Source organism: Silurus meridionalis, chromosome 13 (genome assembly GCF_014805685.1).
Source record: "Silurus meridionalis isolate SWU-2019-XX chromosome 13, ASM1480568v1, whole genome shotgun sequence".
Classification (NCBI taxonomy): domain Eukaryota; kingdom Metazoa; phylum Chordata; class Actinopteri; order Siluriformes; family Siluridae; genus Silurus; species Silurus meridionalis.
The window spans coordinates 14,773,244-14,793,564 of record NC_060896.1 but is presented as its reverse complement, the minus strand read 5'-3'; the positions used below and the strand labels follow the sequence as shown (position 1 = coordinate 14,793,564).

The window sequence follows — 20,321 nt, the reverse complement described above, 5'->3', positions numbered from 1 at the left end:
CTATGGATATAGAAATAATGTATATACTGCCATTGGTCAAGCTCACATTTCAGTATTCAATCAAGTCAAGTCAAGTCAAGTAGGCTTTGTTGTCATTTCAACCATTTACAGTGCAGTACACAGTAAACTGAAACAATGTTTCCCCAGGATCAAGGTGCTACAGCAAACAACATAAATTACCAAAAGGAAAACAAGCAACACAGAAGTACACAAAACTCTAAACTAACACCACAAAGTGCAGCATTGAGACCCCATTTGTGTTTCTCTCTGTGTGTGTGTGTGTGTGTGTGTGTGTGTGTGTGTGTGTTGACCTCTTCCAAGGCCAAGGCTGATCTGAGTGGCAACAGCCAAAAAGGCCGTCTTAAAGGCTGCAGTGTGCAGACTTGCCATTTGGCAAAAACACTTCCAAAATATATCTCTCTGAAACCAGCCCATGAATCTGAGCTCAAATTTGGGGAGAGAAACGGAGACAAAGATGGAAAATAAGGTTGCGTTCGAACACCAAGGTCCAGCTTTCCAACCTCTTACTATTGCTGAAAAATGCAGACAACGTAGTGGTAACGCTACAGGAATGTTCAGCAAAGAATGTTTTGGTTTTTGGAAGAACAGAAAGCAGAAAATTCGAAAGAGATAAATTGCTTGTTTATCATTTAAAGTGACGTGAATTTATGTTATAGAACGGAATGTTGGAAAAACACACTGATGTGCCTTGCAGACACTTTTAGCGCCTTGGACATTGAATGTGGTTCTTCTGAGTGTTTCAGGAGCATTCCAGTCTTCTCTCTCACACACATCTTCTGTCTTTTTTATCTCATGTATTTCATGCTTGACTTACTCATTTGTGTTGCTTTCCACCTTTAATTTCCCATCTTAACACTCTTTTTTCTTTCCTTGGATTTTCTCCTTTTCTACACAGACCTACTTTTTCAGTCTTTTTCCAACCCCATGCTGCTATCTTCTCTTTTTTTCTTATAAGGGGAGAATGGTCTGTGAATGAGGAGTAAATTGGTTGCCCTCTTGGTTCAAAACCAATTCTCTTTGTCTGCCGCAGCGATGGCAGCCAAACGGATTACACACTGGCAAGCAGGGCAAAGGACATGGGCCAAGACTGATGGCTCACCCTTTTACTCTGCTTAAACTGATCAGACTGGCATTTGCCTCTCAAATCTGCCCACTTTTGTAACATACATGTAACATACAAAGCATTTTAACACGAATACCTTATCACAATAAACAATCTCCTTTACCTCTTTTATTTAACCTACAACTTCCTGTTGTGTACTACTGGTTTATTCTAAACATTTCAGCATAAGAAACGATCCATGGCATGATCCTATGGACTCTCACTGAGCCTCAGGGTCTGTCATCCTGACTTTTAGGTCAATCTTTAAGGAGTGACCTATAAGAAAAGATGCTGTGTCTTTTCCCAAGTCAGATCTTTTATTTCAAGATAAATGCTGCCCTAAAGCCTGAGAACGTCTATGATTTATGGTCCCTGAGTCCCTCATTATGGCGCTCAACTATACAACCAGCAAGCATAAATTCTCACAGAGTAAATGAATCAACGGGAAACTATTATGGAATGATTTACAAGTGTCCATATTGGCTCTCTTTGTTTTACAATGCACAGCTATTTATCATGACCCTATAGAAGTGGACAATAAGGCTTCCATGCTCTCTAAATTACAGACTTGGGGGAAAAAACGGTGTTTCACCTGAAACCTATAATTTCAGTGTTTTGATGGAGTTCAGACACTCAAAACAGACATCCATCTGTACTGGAAACCAGTCATACACAAGAAACAAATCTTAAACCCTGACACCTATTACTTTACAGAGCAAAATAATACCACCTGTGATCTCACAAATACGTTGTTCCATAAACATGTTTACTACAAGTATCTCTGGGAATCCATGTGGTCATCCACTCACATGCAGCTGTGGATAAATATTTCCAGGTTGCGCTGATTCATGAATAATCTCCAAAACTCATATTGGAGGTTATTTCAGACAAAACTTTTAAAGCTAAAAGCTGCCTGAATAGTGCTGCAATGGCTAAAACAGATTCCCCACATATTGTGAGTTACATAAAATCCATGCCTCACTTGGTGTCTACTGTATACTGACAGCCGAGCTTCTTAAGGGCATCCTTTCCAAATCCATGGCATTCTTCACAGCACTTGGTCCCGAATTTACAATAATCTGACACTTTCTCCCTTTACAGGTACGTAAAGGATCATAAAAACTCTATACCCTTGCTGACTGAAATGAAATACAGTCTTGAGTATAAAAGGCAGTTAAAAAGGATTAATGTTTTTTTGATGTGTTTGCCACAGCTGGCTATGGAAGTGACTCAGAGGCTGTGCTGGCCTTGCAGCTGAATGTTGGTAGCAGGGACATGAGAGGATCAGCCTTGGTAGAGTAGAGGCTCTCTCTCACTGACACTGCCGCACTAACAAGATACACACATGCTTTGTTAAATAGAAAAGAATGAGAGAGTCAGCACTTATCAAATAGTCAGGATATGGTTGTTTATGCTCATAGGTAAATACATTTATTACATGAGAGCCAGAGACATGTTAAACATCTTTTCAAGAGTTTGTGAAGAATTACGCCATAGAATGGACCAGTAAAATATTATTATACTAATTTGTGCAACTTAACCAACCAATTGCAGTGCAATCTATAAAATCATGCAGATGCAGGTCAAGAGCTTCATTTAATATTCACATCAAACATGAGAATAATGTGATCTCATTATTTTAATTGTGTGAATGGTGGTGCAAGATGGGCTGGTTTATGTATTACAGAGACTGCTTATCTCCTGAGATTTTTATAAAAAGTCTCCATACAGAACGATTTGTAAGATTGTATGTGTTGTATAATAATCAGATGATGGAAAATGTAAGATAAATGCATATAATATTCCAAATGCTTGCTAAGATTTTTATTTATTTTTATCAATTTTTTTCCAGTGCCACTGTTACCAAAACCTGAGGCTCAGAAGAACCACAATCTCATGTGAGAAATCGAAAAACCTATCTTCCTGAATCAATTTTCTATCAAATAGTGCTGCCTTTGTTGGCCATAAATGACTTTGCTGTTGCCACAGCAGTAGTGGTAATAAGGTGCGGAATCCTTCCATTATCCCATGACTTAATCCAGCGGTCAGCACTGGAAAGGCCACCAGGCAGGGAAAAGGGAAAGCCGACGCTTCTTAAAAACATTGGACTAACATTAATCCTTCAGCACTGATGAGAGGGACAACTTCACTGCTAAAGGTCACCTTACTCGGGTGTATGAAATGGATTCCCGGTGCACTGCTTGCCCGATTTGGTTGGCTTGTTAAAGCTCATTCTCTCACTCATTACCTTCTACCATTTACAATCAACATACACACACACACACACACACACACACACACACACACACACACACACACACACACATTCTACTCTTCTTATAAATCCCTAAACACACCTCTACCTAGCTTGCACCACAGAAAAGGTCAACAAGCAAAGAGAAAACATTGACATGCTTCGAATGAGATATTTCCACCAGCATAATGCTGCATTGTTTGAGTGTGGGTGTTTAGGTGGAAATTGAGGTCACGCCATATCAAAAAGGGTACGGAAAACGCTTCTCATTTATTCCCAGGTTGGCTAAAATAAATTACATTAATTATGCATAGCTCTCGTAGTTTATCGGAACCGAGTCAATTATGATTACACCACAACCATACGTACCCATTTCAGCTCGTACGCTTCACCCTATAGCGGAATCGGCAGCTTTATTTCTATACCTTTCACAAAAGCTACAGAAAGACAACTTTGAAATGGAATGTTGCATTTATCTGTAGTAATCCATCATTTATGAAACGGAATTGGCTGGTGCATACATTATACAGAGCAATGCTTTAATTCTCCCTGTGTAATTCAGGGAGGAGCAGTTAACCTTCACACGGATTAGTATGTCTTCAAACAGTAACAAACACACAGTACAGCTGCTTCATGCTGCCACAGCATAGATTATGCATGGCAAATGGGGAGGACACACACATACTCACACACACACTTCTTACTATGTCTCATGCACATTTATATACACACCTATATAGTGCCTACACCCATAAACATACATATCCTCTTTTAAAAAATTTTTTTTTATTTGCACACACACAGACACACACACACACACACACACACACGTCTCTGCAGAGCTGATTTGAGCTCAAGTCTCTCAGGAACATAATAAAGACACAGACACTTTCTAGCTCATTAAAGCACAAGGCGAGTGAGGTGATTTTCATGCCCTGCAGAGCATTTCAACATGACTAGTCATTAACTGACTTCATTTCACAAATATTCATTTGTTTCTAGAGCTAAAGGCCATGAGTGACATGCAAACTAGAAGCAATAACAGTAGCTTTGAAAGCAATAGCCAATAATTCACTCACGATGGAGGCTAATGCTAGTGTTATTTGCTATGAAATCAACGGCTTGTATCTTATAAGTCGGAGTTTTATTGTCGCACATCATTAAGACAAAATCTGGTAAACAATTAAACACCAGTTTAAGTTGTGCATGTGACTGCTGTGTCAGTAAAACTGGGGGTTAAATGTTTAAAACATGCAATAAAATTGATGTAAATTGCAATTTGTAATATTTTGCAAACCCTCGGCATTACCAGTCAAAAGCCAATAGAGTATTCATCTACAAACTTATCCCTGTGTGATCCATTTCATTTAAGAAGAAAGGTTCATAAGGTGTTTGTGATAATAACAATGCCATGGTTAGATTTTACAATGTATTTAATCAAATATAGTGGACCAAGTAACTGAGTGCAATTTATAAAAGGAGAGGAGTAAAAGGAATACGGGATGAGCTACAGACTCAGCTCCGTGTTCCTGTCTCCGTTACGACAGCAACTGTCATGTAAACTCATCTCTCCTGTGCCTGGTGCCTGTCACGTCAATCTTCATTATCCCGCCTTTACTCAATCTCTTTCTCCACATATTTCTGTTAAATATATACCAAAAAATAGCATGTTAATGGTTTCTAAATGTTTTGTGTGCTTGATTTTTGTTGTATTTTATAATACTACATACTGTACTAGTACTAATGACTTATAAAATGCAGCAGTTTGTGAAAATCCTCAAAAGCATCAGGGGCACAGCGACAAGAATTATTTGTGCTCTGTATCTTGCAGAAAGCATTACTGTTCCTACAAGATGTATTTAAATGTTTTCACACGAACAGCAACCTGCTTATACCGAAAGTTCATTATAGTTTTTTGCTAGCTGTTATAGCTAAAACATTTAGCTAGAGTTGCTATAATCTCGCATCACTCACCAATATATCTATGAGCAGGTAAGCATTTGTCTTATACAAACCCTTGAGAAACTGAGTGTAGAATTTCATTTTAGTGTGTAACAACAGCATTTATAAAGGATTATTCATCAAAATGCAAACACTAACCATATTAAATGGCCTTATATCATCCCTGTATATGTTTTTTTTATTGAATTTGAATTGAATCAGTATTTAATTTTCTGGTATCGAAATACATCCAAGTGTATTTTGTCCATTCTTTTATACAATAAACCCAATGCCAATCGTTATCATAACGCATTTAGACTGTACTCGTATTGCATTAGTAACTACTGAAAAAGAGACCGAATCTTTTTGTTGTTAGTGTTGTTCAGATAACATCATTGAATTCATGTTCTATATTTAATTTTAGTGGTGCTCATTGTCCAATTCACAGTATGCTGAATATTTAGCAATCAATAGTGCAGCTTTCTTTTTGGGTGAAACTGACACTTTAATCAAGTCGGTCCATTCAGGGTTGCTGATGATGCAGGTCCACTGCCTCTAGCTCTATTCATCTTCCATATCACCTTTGCTCTAGATCGCTCCAGATCGCTCCACATAGCCACTGCTCTCTCAATTCTCTGTCCTATTTTCGTTCTCACCGTCTCTCGTTTTTTATATTATATTTTTGTCTGATGTTTCTTTCTGTATTGCCTCTCCCCTCACTCTTGCTTCTCTCTCTCTCTCTCTCTCTCTCTCTCTCCTTGCTACACCCACCACTGTTGCTTGATCGCTTGCATTTTAAATGAGGATCAATCCACACTCTCTCTCTTTCTCTCTTCCTTATTGACTGGCCGATTGAGGGATAAGTAAGGACCGGTGAGTGCACTCCGTATCCAACACATGTAGCATACTATGAGACAGGCCAGGCATGATCGATGAGCAGCTGTTAACACTCCTACCATGCACATCAGTCCCCAGATTTACAGCGGCAGTGACGGGACGATTTGGCACACATACCATGGCTCTGTCTCTCTTTTTACGTTCCCAGCTGCAGCAAATGAAGATCTACAAAAAAACTCCAGAAGAACAGCAGGCCATATCTCACACGCACACACGCACAGAGGCACACACACGTACACACAAACACACACTATTTCTCTTCCCCCGAGCAGTAAACAAAATCTGCAAACAACACATGCAAATGTCTGTTAACGCACTAAAGTCTGCAATCTCGGATGCAGCCATACAAACACGCACATGTAGGTCCTCACAAGCTTTACAGCAGAGCAGAAGAGATTTACAGTGCAGTGCAACAGAATGGGTTATGCTGAGTTCACAGTCTAACAATGAAATCAGCCAGTACCTCTGTCTTTCATTAGCAACTCAGCAGAATTATACACCACACACACACAGACACACAAACGCACGCACACACTCACACAGACACCGTCCCGAGTTCCTGCTACAAAAAGGGCCAGCTCTGCTCAATACACTTGCACAGTCTCTGATACTCTTGATCAAATCACACAATGTAATTTCAATGCAAAAGGGGTCAGGCCTGCCTGTGCCATGTTCCCTTACACCCTATCTGTAGTGAAACAGAGTTTGTATCGGACGCTACATTGAGTAAAATGACACCAGGCTTGGAAATCTACAAGGCTTTACTTCAATTTCACAGTGACCTGTTCCCACTACCATGACAAATACACACAGCACATCGCTTCTGTAATACATGCATGCATCCACACATACTGGGAAACTGGACCTCCCTGAGAAAATAAAATAGAAAAAACCGACATACCGGCAACTGGGTGAAGCAGTGGGGTACAATGGAAAAAAGGAGGCAATAAAAAAGAAAGCAGATGTCTCAAATCAGGTACTACAACCTTAAAACAACACTTCAACTGCCTAACTGGCCCATGTGTAGTTTGAATACAAACCATTTTGCAAAAGAATGATGTTAAAAACCACATCAAATTGAAACAATAGCGACAGATTGTGTTTGATACCTGACTAACACAAAACAGCATTTTCTATTCTATGTGTACTTCTCGTTTCAGCCTACAGCAGACTGGTTTTTCACCACAAGTTCTTGCCATGATAGAGCTGTTTGTATGCTCTTTTCTCTTTCATGCTGCAGCAGTTTCAGTTCAACAAATACATATGGCTTATGACTTTTAAATAGAAACAACGAAAATAAAAATTAATTACAAATTGGCAGGAAAATGATTTTGAAATTAGACTATTGCTCTTAGACTTCTTGGACTCTAAAGGATGCAGTTTATGACACCTGGCATATATATATATATATATATATATATATATATATATATATATATATATATATATATATATATAGAGAGAGAGAGAGAGAGAGAGAGAGAGAGAGAGAGAGAGAGAGAGAGAGAGAGAGAGGAGAGAGAGAGAAAGAGAGAGAGAGAGAGAGATACAGACACACACCAATGTTCAGAGTTTTACCAGGCAGAGTTATCACTGTGTGCCAGAAGAATGTGTTGGAGAATGTGCTTCTCAAATAACTCAAAAACAATTTTTTCCGGAGAATTTCAGAGAATTACAAAAAGAATACACAAAAATGTTCAATGTTTATATTTGGTTCTGAAAGGGGGATACATTCGTTCATATTTCTTCAATAAGTGTTTTATCCTGGGTAACATCAGGAAAAAATCAGCAATTCACACAATGATTGTAATCCAGTGTAGACAATCATCTACAAACATCTGTACAATCACATAATTCATCATTTTCACTTGACATATAGTCTTTTAAGTATATAAAACGAGTGAGTGTCTATAATCGTGTGACCAGAGTACAAAATTCTGGTGCCAGCCTACAGCTTCTCTGACACACACACATACACATACATACACACACACACACACACACACACACACACACACACACACACACACACACACACACACACACACATAATTCCATACTCTCCATTTCCTTCCAATGTTATATCAGAGTTTTTCTTTCACAATCTCCAGCCCTCCACCTGAACACTGAAACATGCCAACACACACACATATATACTGAATGACTGTCAGAGAACAGCACACAAATGTGTTTAATACCACTTTTCATTCAGTCATCCTCCCACAGCATCACACCATGTACACACCCAGACACGTCGAAAAACATGGCAGCTTCTTTTACTCAATCATGTCTCTCTCACTCTTGCATAGATGTATGCAGTGCATGCAAATAACCACACTAATCTTTTTTCCAACACACACACTTGCAAAAGGAGAAGGATTCCTCTTGGGATGGCTGAAAGAATGTTTTGGATATGTGTGTTTCACTGATATATATGACAGATTACATTGTATCTACAGTATAATACTCTGCAGTATTAAACTTTCTTCAGTGAGCATATACATTTTATAATATGCTAACAAGGTCAGTGAAATGAGCCCTGTGAAGATATAAATATTTATACCCACATTGAGATTCGTAATGTCTATACATGTAGTAGTTCCAAGCATAAATGATATCTGCTGAGTTGTCAGCCACAGACAAATGAATGTGCCAGCTGACCGCTGGATAAAGACTCTTCCTGTGTGTGCATGTGCTTGTGCGTGCGTGTGTGTGTGAGTGTGTGTAGGTTTAGGAAAGGAAGAGAGCTCAATCATTAAATTCGAATAAAGATGTGTCTACCATATGTGCTGCAGGCCTCTAAGCCGAGAGCACTGATGTGTGACTCTGAGTGTGTGTGTGTGTGTCTGTGAGAACGAGAGAGAGAGAGAGAGAGAGAGAGAGAGAGAGAGAGAGAGAGAGAGGGGAGTGAAAGGAAGCATATCTATATAGGAATGTGTGTCTCAATGTATCGTGCAAGCTTAAGCATGTACTGTATCCTTCAGTGCCACTAAAAAGATATGCAAGAATCCTACTTTTTTCACTATTATAAAAATTTGCAACATCATAATCTGCATTTTCCCAAAACCAATATGAGACACATGGATAAAGGCTGGCTATTGGCTTCCAGTTGCCGAGGCAACACCGCACGAATGGCCCCGGTAGCATTGGGTTGATTGAAATGCAAAGGCTTACCTTGGCCGATTATTAATATGTATGTGGAGCATCATTTATGACACGCACCAAATGTCAGGCTTCAGAGCAGAGTGTGCAGAGGCCCCACTTAGTCTCCTGCTACACAACTCCACTGGCAGAAAGAGATGTGAACTTTCCAAACTCAACTGCAGAAGCTGAACTGGGAGCCAAAAATGTCTGGCACAAAAATGTCTGATAAGCTTTTCCCATCCATATGACAGTAGAAATCGCTGGTGGCAGCTGATTCTACTTCGGCACTTTGGCTCGCTTAATGTATGTCCCCAGGGTGCATATATGCATGAAACGAAAGTTTCTAATCTCAAAGGATCCATGTTCAGAGATAAATGATATCTTCCATCAATATGCATACTGATGAGTGATTCAGAGCCTGAGATGTTGAATTTATGCAAGACCAAGATTCGAGTCAGTGCTTGCACGTACACGGTCATGCACAGACATTACCACGTTACTGATCACAAGGTCAGCGGTTCGAACCCCAGCACAGCCAAGCTACCACTGTTGAGCCCTTGAGCAAGGCACTTAACCTTATCAGCTCCAGGGGCGCCGTACCATGGCTGACCCTGCGCTCTGACCCCAGCTTCCAGATGAGTTGGGATATGCGAAAAAACTAGAAATTTCCCCACTGTGGGACGAATAAAGGTTAAATTAATTATTATTATTATTATTATATGAGGCGAATTCCTTTGCATGCAGTTAGTTCTATTTTCCAGAAAATGCAGAAGAATTACAGAACAGTAACGTTCAATTACATAGACATTCAGACTGGTGAAGACCAGGCTGTTACACTGGCTCACAGATAGTTAAATAGTTTCAAAATGAGAGACGTTCGTACTCTAAGAACATTTATAAAGGCTACACAATTTTTCCATTACTGTGGAGACACCAGTATTGGAGTGACTTGAGCAGAAGATACAGCTGAACCATTGTACATGCCACACTCAGTGTCCTCATTATGTAACTTACAATGAGTGCATGTGACCGTAGTCTTTATATTAGATGACCTGACTAACTGCATGTGCCTACACTGTTTATCACTCAAATATGTCACACACGAAGAGCACAACAACCCCTTCTGCTTTTGCATGGACAGATTTTCTGATTCTACTCCTGCATTTTCTGGTCATTAATTAATCAACTTCTTAAGTTAAGTTCTAGATGACTGGACACTGAAAATGTTTCTACTATGCTTCTGGTCTTCAAATGGCTGCAAAAGCACTTTCTGATTTCCTGTCAGCTTTGAATAACCTCAGTTTTAAATGTACAATACATTATAAATACACTATACTCAAGAAACTCTAAAGTAATAGATATAATAGAGTAATAAAGTTATCGACCATAGTCTTTATTTTAATAAAGAATAACAATTCAATCCATTTATATCTACTTGTAAAGTTGAAGAACTTTCCTGAAACAAGTTGATTTAAGTTATTCTTCACATTATAGCAGTTATAAGCAGTCATTACCTCCTTAGCCTATTATGTATTTCTCTTAATTAATTGAATAAGTCAAAATGAAAGGCATCTTGTCAAGAAACCAAAAAGGCAAAAGTCTTCTCTCCGGAAGACATTACTTCTGTCTGTGATAGTGAGGGTCCACAGTGTCACAGACAGAAGTAATGTCTTTCGGAGACTCTTTCCATCAATCGTTCATAAACACCTCCTTACAAAAAAAGCTTATAATTTATTATAAGGCTTTCTATTGTGTGTAATATTCACCAAACATGCCTTTGTACTACAAAGTACAACACTATATGTTATTATTAACTCAATGACTATGAAAATGTGCCAAAAACATGCTGGTAGGAACATGTGTGTGCACGGTACCCTGTGATGCACTGCTGTATTCCTGCTGTATTCCTGCCTCACACTCTCAAATACTGTCTTTCTACAAATACAGCCCACCAAATAATGAATGTTTGCTGTGCTGTGTTTTTCATTTTGATGTATAACATTAACATAACGTATAGCATCGTTACAGTAAAGAGAAACAGGAGTGGTAGCCATGTTGGCTTTGTCCATCTGCCATCACACAAATGACCCTTTGATGGTCCAGGATAAAGTACGCACTATTCTTTACTGTACATTTATATGCTCTGTAGCTTATAGTAGTTTGCTCAGAAAATCCCACAATGCACTGTAACAGATTAGTATCCAGTGTTATGCTTTGGCAATTGATGCCATTTAGCTGACCAGTGTCACTGGGTACACATTCTGCAGGTCTGTGACATGTTACATCACCTGTAGCGTGATGGAAATTGAGTTTCCGTGACACAGTCTGGACACTGTACCATACAGGGTGTTTATTTTCCACCTGCTGCTGTCGTCAAGGTTACCTACCGTCATTTCCGCCTTTTGGTTGAACAGCTGCAGACGAACAAACCCAGACGAACCTTGCGTACATGTGTGGCATCAATTTCAATTATGACGTCATCACCGCGACCGTAGAAACAAATAATAAATAAATAACATTTTTCTAAAGTGCACTAAAGTGCAGAGTTCTACAAGCCTGGTTTCTTGTTTAATTACAATACGAAACAATAATATTTGGGTCTATAAACCGCACTGGTTGGGGGGGGGGGTCGTTGTATACCTGTTGCCCACATGTTAGTGGCACGCTATTTCTGTTATTCGAAGGGTTATGAGTACAACAAAGGTAGGGGCTCAGTGTATTTCATTATTATATCACAGTGTTACATCAGTGTATATCATTATTAAAATGACTAAAGCAAAGTTTCCTTCTAACACAATATTGGTGTAAAGGATACCCCTCTCCTCGGCAATGTTAATCAACTTGTCACTCAAATGTTACACATACCCCCTCAGTGCTGGATTACACATGGTGTGTTACTCCTCTCCTGTACCCCCTCAGTGCTGGATTACACAGGGTGTGTTACTCCTCTCCTGTACCCCCCAGTGCTGGACTACACAGGGTGTGTTACTCCTCTCCTGTACCCCCTCAGTGCTGGATTACACAGGTGTGTTAATCCTCTCCTGTACCCCCTCAGTGCTGGATTACACAGGGTGTGTTACTCCTCTCCTGTACCCCCTCAGTGCTGAATTACACAGGGTGTGTTACTCCTCTCCTGTACCACATCAGTGCTGGACTACACAGGGTGTGTTACTCCTCTCCTGTACCCTCAGTGCTAAATTACACAGGGTATGTTACTCCTCTCCTGCACCCCCCAGTGCTGGACTACACAGGGTATGTTACTCCTCTCCTGTACCCCCCCAGTGCTGGATTACACAGGGTGTGTTACTCCTCTCCTGTACCCCCCCAGTGCTGGATTACACAGGGTGTGTTACTCCTCTCCTGTACCCCCCCAGTGCTGGATTACACAGGGTGTGTTACTCCTCTCCTGTACCCCCCCCAGTGCTGGACTACACAGGGTGTGTTACTCCTCTCCTGTACCCCCCCAGTGCTGGACTACACAGGGTGTGTTACTCCTCTCCTGTACCCCCTCAGTGCTGCGTGAACAGTTTGCACAGGTGCGCATTGAGATCACAACCAGTGTCTGGTTTATGCTGAAACTCCTAATCTTTAGCTCATATTGACACCAGACACAACTTTACCAACCCGAATGCATTTCTAGTATTTTAGAAAAGCTGATCGTGTGTATTGGTGATGCCTTTAATATGTACAACAATCGCAAAAAAGCCATCTAATTGCGTTTCATAAAAAAAAAGAAACACGTATTATCTTACCGGAATGGACATCTTGTGGTTTTCCTGTCCACTCGAGTCTCGCTAGAAGATTTTCCGAACCACCCGATCTGCTGTCTGCTGCGTTTCTCGATGCACAAGGAAGCCCAGATTTTCTTCACCTTTAACTTCTTGTCTATTCCATGCTTCCCCGTGGCACAGCGCGCTCCGCCTTGGGTGCTGTCACTGATGATTGAAGTTTGAACAAAAAAAAAAAAAAGAATATTCTCCGATCGTTAAAAAAAGGAATCCCCACGGAATAACCCACAGCAGTCCAGCTCTTAGGATCTTTGAAAGAACCAAATGTCCGATCCCTCGCTTCACAATGTCAACGTGGCTGGTTCCGGCTATCCTCTCGGCGAAATGCGGTAGTCGTGCGCTTTGGGTGATCGCTGGGATTTGGCTGTGTGATACACACACACACTCGCACACACACACTCGCACTCGCACACACACACTCGCACACTCTATCAGATGCGCTCGTATTGCGGCTGTGTGAGAGCAGCTGAAGCGACCACGGTGCTGCCCTGCGCGCGCGCGCTCTACGGTGGAATCAAGTTTGGTTTAAAGGGCCAGACTCGCTTTCAGACACGAGCAGCGCGCGCGTTCATATCCTCACATTACTCTGAATTAAGCATTTAGATCTAAATGTTTGCTTAATGCTTTGAAAAAAATACATGCAAACAAAAAGCTAGAACAATTCATTTCTTTAAAAGATATCACTGCATTTATTTAGTTGATTTCCCAAGTTGATTAATTAAACAAATAATGAAACACTCACTATATTTAAACAATAATAATAAAACCACAATAAGCAACCACCACTGACTATATATAGAAACTAGTAAAAAATATCCTACATGGCATTGGTTTTTGAAGTGGGTATACTTCTCATGGGTGTGTGAATATACAGTAGCTAATAGGGCTGTTTGTTGTTTTTGTTGTTATTTTTTTGTAGTTTTTGACTGAATGGATAGTTTATTAAACAGGTTCTAGTTCAAAATAGCTCTGCCACATTTAGGCTTCCAGACAGACAGACAGACAGACAGACAGATAGATAGATAGATAGATAGATAGATAGATAGATAGATAGATAGATAGATAGATAGATAGATAGATAGATAGATAGATAGATAGATCTTTATTGTCATTGCATAGTAGAGGTACACAGCAATGAAATGCAGATAAATATGTAAATATATGTACAACTTATAATGGCTATAAGCAGTAAAAATGATCAAGAAACAGGTACAGTAAAAATAAACATCTATAAGTGAAAATGTAAAAAACCTTTACAATTTAATTGTTTGGTGTTTCTGATTTACCCTGTGCTACATTTTATACCACAAAGATTTTTACACACTATTTGCAGTTTTCACTGCTTTTGGAAGCGAGGAACGCTCAACTATTCAAAGAACCCTTGAGGATTACACTGAGCTTAATGATCCTAAACTATCACTGAAAAACCAATATGGAAACACAAGACAATTTAGCTTAATACCCAGATGTGATGTTTTCAAATAGAACAAATAAGAACTTGTATATGCGAAATATGCCACACCTGATGACTTGCTCTTGTATAGTCAAAGCTAAAGAATTCATCGTAATGAAACTGTCAAACAGCAGCCATGATCTCAGTTCCACTTAAAAACTATAAAGGAAATTCTGCATCATAGACATTCTCCTTTTATTCACAGCAGTTAGGGTGGATTCACACTTGGTGTTTTAGCTACTTTTAGAAAAGTATTGATTACTGGTATTGATTGAATACTCTGACAACACAATATATAAGAAAACTAAAGCTCTTTTGTGTGTTATTGAGTAATGCTGTTCATGGGCGTTTAGTGGAAACACCATCTCTGTTCTTCTATATTTCACAAAGGCGCATCAGCTCTATTGCAGACAGGAGAACAGAACAGTGGGGTTTTCGCTAGACAATGGTCAAAGGATGAATGCTGTGCAAATAACTGTGACTCTGTGACGATGTCGCACTTTCCAAGCAGCGGAGTTAAAGGCATTAATTGTAATGATCACTTAAAATTGTTTTGGCTATGCCACTGTCAGTGAAGAATAAAAACAGCAAAGGCAAATAAAGATCAAATTTCCAAGGTAAAACCATAGACGTGCAGTATAAAATATGTCTTCATGCTACAGACCTTCCATTTCATGTTGCCTTTACTCCTTTACTAGCTGTTAATCATTCAGTCAACAAAGGGATAGGGTGTGCTAGTGGCAGAGAACTTGGAAGGAAAATGAATTTGGTTTGTTAGTGTAGTTAGGGTATAGAACAGAGGCTGGCAATGCTTCAGAAGTGCCACAAACGCAGCCCATTAGAACCTGTGAATATTGAGTACATGTGTGTTGACTTTGGCTTAGAACTGAACCTACAATAGTGCAGAATTCCAGGAGGTGAACTGTCACAGAACCTATTTTTGGAGCACTAACCCACTGCAAAATATAGTTCAGGCCTAATCAAACACACATGATCCAGCTAATCAACAACTTCGGTAGCATCTGATAATTTGACCCCGATGTGGTGGTAACAAATGCAACAAATTGGTAGAGCTCCCAGAAAGGAAATTGGCACCCCTGGAGTGGAGCAGGGTTTGATATATTGGCTGTCAGAAAACACATTTGCCTTTGTTAAGATGACTTTTTAGGTCATACAGAGTGCATGGTGAGTGAGGACACTAATTGAAGTCACATTGAAGAGAAATGCCAACGGTGAAATTCCAGGTGTCAAAAATCCTAAGAAAAGAGAACATTAGAATAAATGTCCTTTACTTGAAATAAATGTAAATAAAATAAGGGGCTTCCACCATGACTCTAACGAAAGACCATGAATTTTAGCCTGTAGCAGCCAGAAGACTACTGACATTTGAAACATTTTACCCAAGTGTTATGTTAAGCCGTTTTTATGTGGATTGTTTATAATTATCCTCTCCATGCTGCTATCTATTTCTGTGAGTTCTGTGATCTATTTCTGGCTCTCATTTAAAGCCCTGCCCTACTGACAGACAGTTACACATGCTTGGAGGTAACATTTGTGCCAAATATACATCAGACATTCTGCCTGGCTACCTACACTCTGTTAGCCTGCTTTATATAAGTCACTGTAAAGAGGGAATAAGTGACTAAATTTGAGCATTTCACTCTGGCAATATTGATTTTCTTTGTTGCACTGTAAAATTGATCATACACAGAGTCCATGTAAGGAAGAAATCCAGTGTGACGTATCCAGGAAAATACACTGCAGTATCAGATCATATGACTCGCATTCCTATGTGCATGTTTATTGAAATGTTATTCCCCAGACATACCTCTTCTGGTTCTTTAAATGTGATACTGCTTGAGATTGGAAAAAGAAGGAAGTCAGCAAATCAAAAAAAGAAATAAAAAGAAAGGTATTAAAGGAGGTTTTAAAGAAAAAAGAAGAGGAAAAGGTTGATTAAAAAAAAGTGGAGAAGAAGCAGCTTGTAAACCGAGAAAGGTAATGATTAATAATGACATAAATATAAGGATGATAATAGCATACAAATAAATCATGGCTGTGGTCATTACCCACACTAATGAACATAAACAACAGACAAACAAGTGTTGTATAGCAGGGGGAGGTCAAGAAAAAATGGAAATGTATGTAAAGCCTGAAATGTTAAGTTAAAAAAAAGGGAAGGAGAAATCCCCCCAGTCCATGGAGAGCAGTTTAGCTACTATTAATCAATGACATTGATAACAAGATAACAAATTGTCAAAACGAATTTTTATTATCGATTAAGAATACATGAAAAATTATGTCTCCTGAAATCCAAGAGCACATTACATAAAGCAACAAATAAGAGGAATAAAATGACAAAAACCTGATCATGACTTTGGATTTAAAGGTTTCCCTATTAAATTCCGTGGCAAGAAGGATTTTAGGGCAAGATTTTTTTATCATAGATATGCTTTTCTTTAAATCAAATTTCAGTCTTGCTCAATTTTAAATGCAGGAGTGTGCATGAAATAACCCAATAGCATCATTGTTTCGTATGTGTTTTTTATCTAGTGCACAGAAAGTCCTGTGCTCTATGCATATGTGCATTGATTAATTGAGTGTAAAAATGGCAAGGTGAGTTTGCATAATGATGAGGATGTAAATGGTTTTCTGCAGCTGCAAACGTCCACAAATAAGCAGAAGCATGTAATGTGACAAAGGTGTGAGTGTGTGTGTGTGTGTGTGTGTGTGTGTGTGTGTATGTGTGTGTGTGTCTACTATACCTTTATATTTGTCTTGTGGTTAAAATATGTATGCAGTAGGTATCGGAGTGGGTGTGAAAATGATCTCTGATCCCTCTTCTCTTAGCAGGAGGCCATTTTGTGTGCTGGCTACTGAGCAGCAGCGGGAGGAGAGTGATCAAGTGGGGAGATTGATGCACATAACACACTGCACTCCACCTGCACAGGCAGACAACACACACCTGCACCACGGGCATTAAAGCAGCTTGTGGTTGTAATGTGTAGCACATCCATCCACTACGACTGCAAAGGACGTACTCGGCAAAGACATATGGAGAGGAGGGAGAGGGAGCGTGAGAGAGATGTTCGAGGTACCATGCCAGGGTATGCAATTACATAAACAAGGAGGTAAAATGTTGACTGTGGCTCCAACTTTTTTACAGTGAACATGGAAGTAAACAGTCGTAATGCCCACTCAGTAATGAGGCAGAAGGGCTTCATGAACAAAACAGTTATTTTCCAGGGAAATATTACTGATACATAGCCAGATAGCAGATGTCTGGAAAACAAAACAGTGAAACCGACTACAAAAATACCCATGAGTTAAGAGGATTCCTCACATAATGCTAGAGTTTTTTGAGAAGTTACTTTTTGCTTTATTTATACACACCAGCTTCATTATATACACCATGTGAACGGCATAAAATCATGCAGATCCAGGTCAAGAGTTTCAGTTCGGATGTTCACATCAAACATCAGAATGGGGGATCTTGATGTTTATCCTGATGTCTTCCACCTTGGAATGGATGTTTGTACCATGTGGGATGGTTTAAGTATTTCTGAAACTGCTGATCTAAGATTTTCATGCTCAACCGTCTCTAGAGTATACACTTGTTTACCATCCAGTGAGTGTAGTCCCTTGTAGGCTGAAACAGCTTGTTGAGGAGAGAGGTCAAAAGAGAACAACCTGACCACTGTTTATAGCCATGCTGAGCAGAACCGCATCTCAAAAAGGTAAAATCCTCCCTCAGTGCCCACTATAGATTCTTGTGCTTGGGCTGAAGGAGTGAAACCTGATGTGATTTTCTGTTGTTGTAGCCCATCTGTCTAAAGGGGTTGCATGTTGTGTGCTTTGGTGATTTTTTTTTAGGTTACAAAGAGTGCTTATTTGATTTACTGTAGGCTTCCTGTCAGCTTGAGCCAGCGTAGCCATTTTATTTTTTACCTCTAGCAACAAACTCATTTCAGCCCACAGAACAACTGTTCAATAAATAGTATTGCACACTTCATACCGGAAGCACCAAACATGCAACTGTATGAGTTTAAACATTGTGCTGCTTCCACATGACCAGCTAATTATATTCTATATAAAACAGCATTCTGTGGCAAACATTGCTTTTTTTTATATGTCAAAAGTTTGGAAACACTTAGTCTTTTATTGTTTGTGTGAGACACGTGTGTGCTCCTTTTGTTTGATCGCAGCAAACTAGGTAATTGAAAGGTATGAAGATTTAGTTGATCAGACAAACTAATTAATGTGCAAATGTTTATTTAACTATATTGTCAATTTACACACTCTTATTATCCAGAATTTGTTTCTCTAGTTAATCAGCTTTTCCATAATCAGTAAAATTAGCCAAAGGTCTTTTTTTTTGCTAGTTGGATATTTCTTTCTGACTTTGTGATCCAGTTAATCCCAGAGCAGTTCAATAGGATTGAGGTGGGGTGACTTGGCAGGTCTTTGCACGATAAATAACGCTGACTCCACGCAAATGTTTGCTCTCTAAATAACGCTTAACGAGCATGGACATGTGCTTGGGGTCATTGTCTTGTCGTATGGTAAAGTTGGTTTAGATTAGCCACAGTCTAGACGGAATTGCACGGTGTTGAAATACAGAGTGATAGCCATGTTTGTGGTTTAGTATTCTGTTCAACTTATATTTGACCTACATAGATATAATACTTTCAATTCAATTTAATTGTATCCATATACAGGTAGTCATCGACTTACAACCTATGCAACTTAAGACCATTACAACCACAATCACTAGCCGCGGCATACGTGTTTTTTTTTTGTTTTTTTTTTTACCAGCTTCCGGCATAATTTCACAGTACTGTACATATAGCCTACTCTACTTATGACCAAATCGTGTTACGACCGATTTGTCAGTCCTAATTGTGGTCGTAAGTCGACGACTACCTGTAGCTCTTTTCACAATGGACAATGTCTCAAAGCAGCTTTACACAGATTAAGCGGTAATAAGGTTATAGAAAAGAATGTGTACATTTATTGCCTATAAGTTAGTTCCTTATGATGTAATTTCATATGTTCTCAAAGTAGTTACATTTACAGAATTTAGCAGACACACATTCAGAGCGACTTACAAAAGTATAATCGAAGTCTTGTGCAGTGGAACTACATGTATTTCATCCACAACCTACCCACTAAAATGACTTAGTTTGCTACACATACATACATATATATATATATATATATATATATATATATATATATATATATATATATATATATATATATATATATATATATATATATATATAGTATGTGTGTTTATATATATATATATATATATATACACACACACACACACACACACACATACATTATATATACATATATACATTATATATATAAAGGGAACATGCACATGTCACTTAAAAATGATGAAAGACTAGGTGTTTCCAACCCTTTGACAGGCCGTGTGTACTGCTGAAATAGTCTAGAAATGTTTTAAGGCTAAATAGATGAAGCTTCTCAGTGCTCCTGAGTAAAATAGCACAGAGTTTGGATAATGGAGGGATATGTTGCAAGAAGAAGAAAATGAGTAAGAAACCCTGTTTAGGAAGGTGGGGCATCAGTTAAACATAGCAGGCATGATGAAATCGTCTGTGGCAACTATTATGACACTGTCCTTTCCTTTAAGAACGGGCCAGAGGAATTATTTAGTCAGATACACTCAAATAAATGCAGGTTGGC

The 20,321-nt window shown here is 39.1% G+C and overlaps 1 protein-coding gene across 1 annotated transcript in view; it reads right to left on the bottom strand.

Annotated features, from left to right (window-relative positions):
• Nucleotides 1–13,611, bottom strand: part of bcar1 (BCAR1 scaffold protein, Cas family member) — a 70,676-nt gene extending 57,065 nt beyond the window's left edge. The window contains exon 1 of the mRNA XM_046864428.1: nt 13,112–13,611. Within this exon, the coding sequence (XP_046720384.1) occupies nt 13,112–13,123 (12 nt within the window). The 5' untranslated portion in view covers nt 13,124–13,611. The remainder of the gene's footprint in view (nt 1–13,111) is intronic.
• Nucleotides 13,612–20,321: the final 6,710 nt, after the last annotated feature.